Genomic DNA, 9,070 nt, shown 5'->3' on the forward strand with positions numbered 1-9,070 from the left:
GTCCCAAAATTATTTGTTATGCACTGTAACCTGCCCCGTGTTAAACCGCCTACCCCTTTCACCTGTTTTTCTCCAGTTTGCAGTGATATCATCTTTACGGTCATGGAGCGAGAAAGCGAGAAAGGACCAGGGGAAAACAGGTGTCTGAACTTTGCTGACTCCAGGAACCCTTTCAGTCCCATTTTATCTCTTTCTATTCTTACTTAATCCATCGATATCCCAACCAAAGGTAATCTTCTTATGGCAAAGCATTCTGTTTCGGTGCAGCCAAACCTCAGCTGACAGGGTGAGAGGGGGGAGAGAGTGAAGGGTGGGTGGGTTTGTGGATTGGAGACTCTTTAGAGCCTGTGCTTCAGTCATTTCATTTAGGATTAGTTATCCTGTGAACAAGTGGCAGGTTCTCCCCTATGTGGTGTGTAAACCTCACAGTGGAGCACCGTAGGCCTCCCGTGTCGAAATTATTTACGGTTCATCAAGGTGTCTTCAGTCGAACATATTAACCAATTTCTATTTGACTATAAAGGGTTAAATGTGGAAATCAAAAGTGTTTATTAAGATTCAGTTTCCTGTCAGACATCCAGAGAGGAGCTGACTTCGGCTCACATTAAAAAAAAAGTCCCTCTCTTGTTGCAGAAACTTTGAGAACATGTTTTAGTTTTTTGTAAGAACTATATGTGAGTGCTTGTTGGTTAGATGTCATGATCTAGACGTCTTATCGGCTCCTTCTGACTCACTTTTTATCCACATAATCTTCTAATAGAACAATACTCCCAAGAAGAAAATGTGATTTCGTAAACATCCATATAGTGTCCTGAATTCAACCAACATATCTGAATGTAGGAACTATTGCTTCAACTCTACTCTTTTCTTACATTTTTAACAATAGCTGTTTTGGTTTTCTTCAGCCTTCATTTTTTTGTCATTTTCTTATCCCTCTTTGGTTAAAAAAAAAAAGCCAAAATAAGACAATGTGTCACACAATCACATATTTTCATTTCCAAACGACGACACTGACAACACTAGTCATTCTTAAGTGTGATTTATTCCCTTGCAATAAACAGATAAATTACTCACATTTTTAAACAATTGAGAAATACATTTCTTGAATCTACAGTGATATAATACATAGAGAATGGGCCTGTGTGCTTTCTGCTGAAGCTCAGCTAAAGTGGTCCGGCACCGAGTTCACACAAATATTCGTCAGCTGATGTGTTCATATTCATTTGTCACTGTGCCTCCTCTGCAGATTTTCCCCTTATTTAAATGCTGCCGTAGGTCCTTTGCTTAAAGCCACGATTGGAAAATAATAAATTGAACGTTTCCTCTCAAATCCTTCACACAAAAGGAGACATGGAGATATTTTTTTAGCCAGGCAGATGGAGGTGAACACTGAGGGATATTTACAACGCTCAATGGACTCAGCTGTAACTTTAAACAAGGAGAGTGGTGTGTCATCTACAAAGAAATACAGTTGTGTGGGGGATTAGAATGAGGTATTTCAGCTTAATCTCTGATATCAGATCAGATGTGACTTCATTCTGTGTTTGCGGCTTCAAGCCATGCTTCAGAGGGGTGCGTGCATGCATAGTTCACGTTCAGGGGTTGAATTATGGAATATTTTAAAATCTTATATCTGTCCTTAAATCAGCTCTGGTTTCGAGACTTTTGTCCCTGACTTCACGGAGGACGATGAACTCTTTCTGATCAGCTTCTTTTTAGTAGAGTTGGCTTGTTGTGTTGACCGGGAGAAGTCAAATACTAGCATAGGATCCACGGGCTAAATGTCACAACTGCAGTCCAGGTGGGATTTCTTTAAATCCATTGAGTTCTTGTGAGAATTACATTTTCAGTTAAGTCTATCCAACAGAGCTGTTCTTCCAGTCCTGGTTTGCTCCCAGCGCTGAGCAGCATGCCCACATGGTGACAATGAGGTGAAGAGGTGCATCAAAAACTCTCTGCCCCAAATGGAGTGCGCCTAAAGTGCCTGCTCTAAAACACGTATAATGGCCTTCATGTTTGCTGAAAAACAATATTTTCCTACTGTTTTGGTTCACTGCTCTGGTTTGGAAATTGGATTTAGTTCAACTTTGGAAAACTGCAAACAAAACTTCAGCCGTTTATTGTTGAACTACAAGCAGAAATGTGTAATTTTCCCAGTTTTAAACAGAGGACATGGGAGTTAACATTAGGGTAGCACCCAGAAGCTTAAATATAAATCTAAATATAATGAATATTTTTGGATGTGTTTGGATTGGTACAAATAGCTGCTGACGACGGTGAAGCAGCAAGCAGAAAGAAAACAGGGGCCCAGAGTCACCTCCTGCAAACAGGGCCCATGATTCATCGGTGCGGCCCTGACTAGAGGGCGAATGCTGAGCCCGAGCTTCAGTTGGGGTGCGTGTCCAATCCCAGCGAGGCTGCGTGCTGCTTGGCCCTCAGACGGAGGTTCTCGATGCTGGTGGTCTTGCTGTTGAGGCTCCCGGGTAGACCTCCTGGCCCCCCCTGCATCATAGGGCTGCTCCACACCTGCTGGGCCTGCGACAGCGTCTGGTAGTAGGACGGGCAGGGCATCGAGCTCAGGGGGGACGGCACGTTGACGTTCATGCCGAGGTAGGGCATGGGGGGGGGCGGGGTCATCTCGAAGGACGGGTAGTGCACCATGTTGTTGGTGGCGACCATGTGCTGCCGAAACTGCTCTTGCAGCCGGAAGAGGCTGAGCGGAGACGAGGCGTAGGAGTTACCTTGAGCCAGACCACTGGTGACGCTGCTGGAGGACGGCAAGGGGGGGGAGATCAGGGGGGAGTCTGAGAGAGAGGAAGAGAGGGAGAGAGGGAGGACTTTAATATGATTCAACACACACTGGCACCAGTTCGGTAAATGGTTATGGCCCAACTGCTGTGGTTTTTTAGTAAAGGGCAGGTAACATCCGACTTTCTTCTCCCTGCTTCTTTCCGTCATTGGCTACAGAAAATGTTTAAAGTATACATGTTTTCTTTATATAATAATTTCCCTGAGTGGAGTTTGTTAATGAAGTGCTTTTACATTCTGTATAGAAGTCAGCAATAAGCCATTCAGAAACATTCAAACAGCGACAGAATAGCAAATCAGAACGACCCTCTGATTGGTGGATACATACTCTCCAAAAACGTGATTTGATTCTTAAATATGATGAATAATAAGGCAACATAGAAGAGAAAGAAGAATATTTGTACCTGGTCTGGGGCTCAGCTGTTTGCAGATTGGGGAGCTGCTCCCCGGCTGCGCCCCCCCCTCCCCCCCGCGTCTCCTCCCTGCTCTTCCCCCTCGTCTCCCCTCTCATCTCGTCCTCCTCTCCGTCAGCGTTATCCTCCGCTGCTGACTCGCTGTCCGACGGCTCAGGAGAGGTGACGTTCACTTCCACGCTCGTCTCTCCTGGCTGCGGCCGAGCAGTGTCTGACGGGCAGGATGAGGAGGAGGAGGATGGAGGGGGGGCGGTCTCAGGAACCAGGGTGGTGCTGCTGCTGGCGGTGGTTTCAGTCTTGGACTCCTCTGTGGAGCCCTCTGCAGCTCCGGACGCCTCCTTCTGTTTCTGCAGCTGCTCCTTCTGCAGGCTGCGCTGCTTCTTACGAAACTTGGCCCTGCGGTTCTTAAACCAGACCTGGCGAGATGAAAGACGGATAGATTAGCTTTAGGGTCCAGGACTTACAGTATCAGAACCAGAATCAAGTTTATTGCCAGGTTTTACACATACAAGGATTTTGCTTTGGTGTATGGTGGTGCCACCATAAACAATCTAAGAAAACAAGTTGTAAGAGTAGGTCAAAAATATAACAATTATAAAAATAATTTATTTTTTAAAGCTATTTAGCTTTAAAAACGCACAAAGACAAGTATTTACACCAAATTCAAATGTATTTATACAAAAGAAACTAAGAGGCCTGCATAAAATATTAAAGATAACAATTAAAAAATACACAAAAGTACCCATCCAGGCGGACAACAATAAGTACAGTGACTTTAAAAAGTAGAAGTACTGTGATAGAAGCCTGATAAAAGTGGTGAAAGTACAAGTATACAGTATATTGCACAGTCATTGAGTAGTCTAACTATGAGATAGCAGCCAGTTAAAGTAATAATTTAAAAGTGGGATATGTATATATATTACACATAAGTGATAATCCACGACAGATGTGTTATAGTCTTTGTTGTTGTGGTCTAGAAGAGGCCATGATGGTTGTAAAACTAACCTTCATATTTAGTAGTAATAGTGTGTAACTTAACAAGGCATAGGACTTTCTCTGTTCATATACTGCAGCACTTGGTCTACCCATTATGACTTTTACTGAAACACGATTGCCTTTAGTTTCTTTAAGCTGGGCACCACAGAGGATAGATGCACTCTGAGGGGTTTTACCTGGACGCGGGCCTCGGGCAGGTTGGTGCACATGGCCAGGCGTTCCCGCATCACCACGTCGGGGTAGTGGGTCTTCTGGAAGGTTTTCTCCAGGGCCTCCAGCTGCTGGGCGGTGAACGCGGTCCGACTGCGCCGCTGCTTTCGGTGCTGGGAGCCATACCGGGCTTCGAGGATAATGTCTTGAAATGTGCAGCCGTTGAGAAAAAACAAACACGAACAGTTTAATTGAGGAACAGGTCAGAAGTCCTTTCAACACACATACAGGGATCAACACAGTACATGTGTGTTATAGGGAGTGGAAAATAGAGATTACAGATGACATTACATGCAAGTTAAACTTTGAACAGAGGTGCGAGATCCCCTGCATTACACAAAGTGATTACAATTAGCTGCACCTTTACCAGCTTTAATTACAATGTAATACTGCAATTGTCATAATAAAAACATGTAATAGCCTATATATTATTCTGAAATCAGCAGTATAAGTACTTTAACTTTTGGTACTTGCTAATACTTTTGTATTTTCTCTTGAGTAACATGTTGACCTGAGTACTTCTCCCTCCTCTGACTTTGAACAACAATATGAGAGGCGGTTCCTTACCAGCCAGTCTCTCTGCCAGAGTAAGCGCGTGCACGGAGGGCCTGTAGTCCGGTGTGTGCTGGGCCTGCTGCGCCGCCTGCTGGTGGAGGTTGTACATGGCACTCAGAGAGTTCATGGCGTGCAGAGAGTATCCGTTCACCCCGTAGTGCTGCATGGCGGAGAGTCTGCAGAGAGGAGGACCAGAGGCTGCTGTGAGTGAGAGGCACCTCTACAAACTAATAGTGGTATATAGCTGCTATTAAGAAAGGATACACTTATATACTTTGTTTAATATTTTTCGTTGTATGCTGACTATTAAAATTGGCAACAGGTACAATGTAACCAGCAGTGTGTTCCTGGGAAAAAGTAATTATTTCATTTAAACGAAGAAAATAACTTAATGATATTTGAGGATGTCATATAGATTAAGATTTGTATACACTGTAACTACGTGTTAGTCCAGTTTGATAAATTCAAGCAAAACTAAACAAAACATGTAAAGTGGCAGTATATTTTTCCAATAGAAAAACGCAGTGGGATTTAAAGCGTATAGAAAAGAACAACATAATTATTATTGTATTACCTTTCACATTGACATTTATAGTTATTAAAAGCTTTCATGAAAAAGGGAATTCACATATATATTTTTTTAATATTAAACAGAGATTTGGAATAAATGTGGTCCCAGTTTGTGCCAATGAACAGTGAAGAATACAATGTATATTACGTAATGTATTCACCCAAATAAGATGTAGTATAAAGGCCTACTGCAGTAGTTCAAAGGAAAATATTTTTGAAATAGGCTAATGTTAGTCTACTTTATTGTTTATAATGTTGCATTACGTTGTGTAGTTATTTTTGATGTAACATGCTCACAATAGGAAAATCCGTGCCGAAGATAATAGCGTCATTTCTTTAAAGTTGTCAAGAAATGCGATGCCAAAAAATTAAATTCTCCTCCCTTTAATAATACAAATAATATTAATCAGGTAGGCTAGATTAAAAAAAGTTACAGACATTTTCCCCAAGGCAATACTTTATTCTGCTGTTTTAGTTAACCATATTTTCATACAATTTACAGCGTGCAGAATTTCAATTGAAAATATTTGTTTTGTCTAAAGCTGCAACATATTTACTCCCGGAGATTTGTCTGAACCATGGCCGTTTGTGTTGACGTGTGTCGGGTCAGCTCCAGCTGCCCGGAGGCTGACGGAGCTCCGGTGTAACGTGGTGACAAAACAGCAGATTCATTTATCAAGTCTGACACATGGAATATGGACCAACGTGTGTGTGTGTGTGTGTGTGTGTGTGTGTGTGTGTGTGTGTGTGTGTGTGTGTTAAGCTATCAAAACGTGTGACTAATGCAATAACTTTTTTATTCATGTGACTATTTCGTTGCATTATTTTGAGACCAGCCCCTGGCTACATTCATGTATATTTTTTGGGTTAAATCTGCAGCTTAAACATTCAACATAGTGCCGTTTTTCTTCCAGGACAATGACACGTCCTCGGGCTGTGGTTTAAGGCTAATTATGCTAATTGCCGTGGATTTATGAGTTATACAGCTTTTACTAAAGAGTGCCTCGGGGCCGGGCTCTACATGGCGTCAGTTCAGGAGCATTCAGGAACTTAAAAGACATAGGAAATAAATGGGGATAATTAGGCTAATACATAGTTAACAACGTGTGAAGTTAAACAACCATAAAATAACGTCACATTCTTGTTAAAACGCGTTTAAAAGTGCACGAAAATCCGTCCGTTTAACAGCCTTGTTGTGTTACTGAATACTTTGACCAGTTACATTTAATTGAATTATTGAATAAAATAATGACAGTCATGTTGTTAAGCTGTATCACTGATTTTGTTTCGAAGAGATCGACGGAATGCACTGTTGACAACCGAATTTTTTTCAAGAGTTATTGGAGTTTAATAATAAAATACGTCGCGATATTAAACAAAATGCAAGGGAAAAAGACTCGTACATCAATGTAAAATAATTGTTTTAATAATACTTGTTAGGCTGCAAAAGTCTACATTAGAAATACAATATTCGCAACTCTGCAAAACTTCTTACCTCTCGTCTATCGGTGTGTCAGAAGCGAAATATCTCCACTATAGCAGCCGAATATTCTCCTTTTGAAATCTTCGTCTCTAGATTCCGGTTGTTCAGGTGTTCATTTCATTAGCTGTTTCTTTCACGTAGAGATCCTGAGGATGTCCCGGTGGTTCGGTCTCTCCTCTCTGGGTGTGGGAGGATGCTGAGCTGCTTCTCCCGGCCTTTAAAGCTCTCTGGGTGGGGGGTCACCGGGACGCGAGGACGGGCCAATCAGATCGCTTCCCTCCTCCCCCCCCTCCCTCACACTACTCCTCACTTCAGAGAGGATTTCTGCATCCGAGGTGCCGATATTTCTGTTATCATTTTCAGCGACAAAATGCATTGACGTAATGACATTATAATTATATTTTATTTAAGCATTTGTTGTTATTGCCGAAATGGACAATTATAATAATTATTGATATTGAGAAATTGTTGGAGGTAATAAATATGATAATGTTTATATTTCTGGTTTAAACTGAAGATGCACTTACTTAAAAAGCCAATTATGTAAATTATTTAAAACATATTTTCAATCTGAGCACGACGAGATGCTTTAGCCCTTTCTTTTGAACGTATCAGTCTTTACCTTCATTTTTTATTTATTTCATATTTTTGGGTTTACTTTAACATTCTTTGCCCGAATTTTTTTTAATACAAACATTTAACAAACAAACCTCGATACTCCAACCACAGTAATTTAACATTTCTGTACCCATAGCATTATTAAATGGCTAAGCACTAATATGCATATTAATATTGCATTCATGTTTAGGCTCAAGCAACCACTACACATGTGATTAAAATAAAAATAGATTATTAAAAAAAACATCGGAAGTATAGTCAGCAGCCTGAAATGAATAATTCCTTTATTATTTCTAAAGTGTCTTAATAATACACGTTTAAAAGCAACCTCCAGCAAAAAAAAACGTTTGTATATCCAGCCAAAAATAAAACTCTCTAACACGTCTTAATTAAATGATGTGCAGTGGCTCTCTCTCTGCTCGGGGACTTCAGGTTAATTCCTCTTTAATTTTATTTTCCTGTTTGCTGGGAAGCAGCTGAGGTGATGCAGCTCCCCGGCCCCCAGGGATTTAGGTTAGGATTGGGTAGACAAGACGCCATTTCACCCTCCAAAAAAATGTCTTAAAATGACTGCTGGTAAGAGGATTAAAACAATAATGCCCCCTCTCTTCTTCAAGGTTTTTAGAAAAGATTTCTTCTCCCGGAGAAAAACCGTTTAGGCTGGAATTAAGGGCAGCGGAAAGTAGCCTTTTAATGTAAAGCTTGCATATTTTGTAGAATTTTCTTATGAGAGAGTGAGAAAGAAAGAAAGGGGAAAGTGGGGTTGGGTGGAGGTGGTGGTGGGGGGGTTAAAATCCTCAACTCAATTTGATCTTTGGCCACATTCATCTGCAGAACTTTAGGCTCCTGACAACAGCCATGTGTTAAAAGAAAATGTGATATAATGCATTCACTCAAAGTTCACTTGAGTTTTGTGTCCTCACTCTTCTTTCTGTTTCATTTGAGCTCTTATGTAACGGGGAAAATACAAAATATGAAAGCAACAACGACGTTTTTACACAACAAGTGGTTACTGGTGCGTAATTGGATTTCGGTGCGTATTTCAACTGAAGAAAGAAATAAAACAATCAAGAATAATGACACATCTTATGTTTGCTGTTTTAATTCTTACCATATGTTTTCTTTTTTGGTAAGTATAGCTGCAGAGCATTTAGGCCCCAGAGGAGAAAAAAAAATTGGATTAACTTGTGAACCGATGGAAATAAGAACTTAAACTGGAGGAAAATCTGGCCAGTGTCTCTTTGTGGGAACCGTTCCTAAAGCAATTAAAGCGAGAAGGAATTCCTCTCAGCTGCTCTTCTTCAAATCAGCTTTCTACGGACCTTAATGCGGGCTAATGTCCAGCACGACCGAGGCTTTAGACAAGTGACAGAGGGCCTGCTATTAGAGAGATATTAGGCCAGTGGAGCAGCAGCCT

At 41.2% G+C, this 9,070-nt stretch overlaps 1 protein-coding gene across 1 annotated transcript; it reads right to left on the minus strand.

Moving 5' to 3' along the window:
* Positions 1-1,023: 1,023 nt before the first annotated feature.
* LOC117550953 (diencephalon/mesencephalon homeobox protein 1-A-like) lies at positions 1,024-7,235 on the minus strand. The gene is given in 6 exon segments (XM_034223571.1): positions 1,024-2,804; positions 3,213-3,276; positions 3,278-3,637; positions 4,394-4,572; positions 4,995-5,158; positions 7,048-7,235. Coding segments are annotated over 5 exon segments (1,176 nt in total). The 5' UTR covers positions 5,149-5,158; positions 7,048-7,235; the 3' UTR covers positions 1,024-2,385.
* Positions 7,236-9,070: the final 1,835 nt, after the last annotated feature.

This window comes from Gymnodraco acuticeps, unplaced genomic scaffold (genome assembly GCF_902827175.1).
Source record: "Gymnodraco acuticeps unplaced genomic scaffold, fGymAcu1.1, whole genome shotgun sequence".
Classification (NCBI taxonomy): domain Eukaryota; kingdom Metazoa; phylum Chordata; class Actinopteri; order Perciformes; family Bathydraconidae; genus Gymnodraco; species Gymnodraco acuticeps.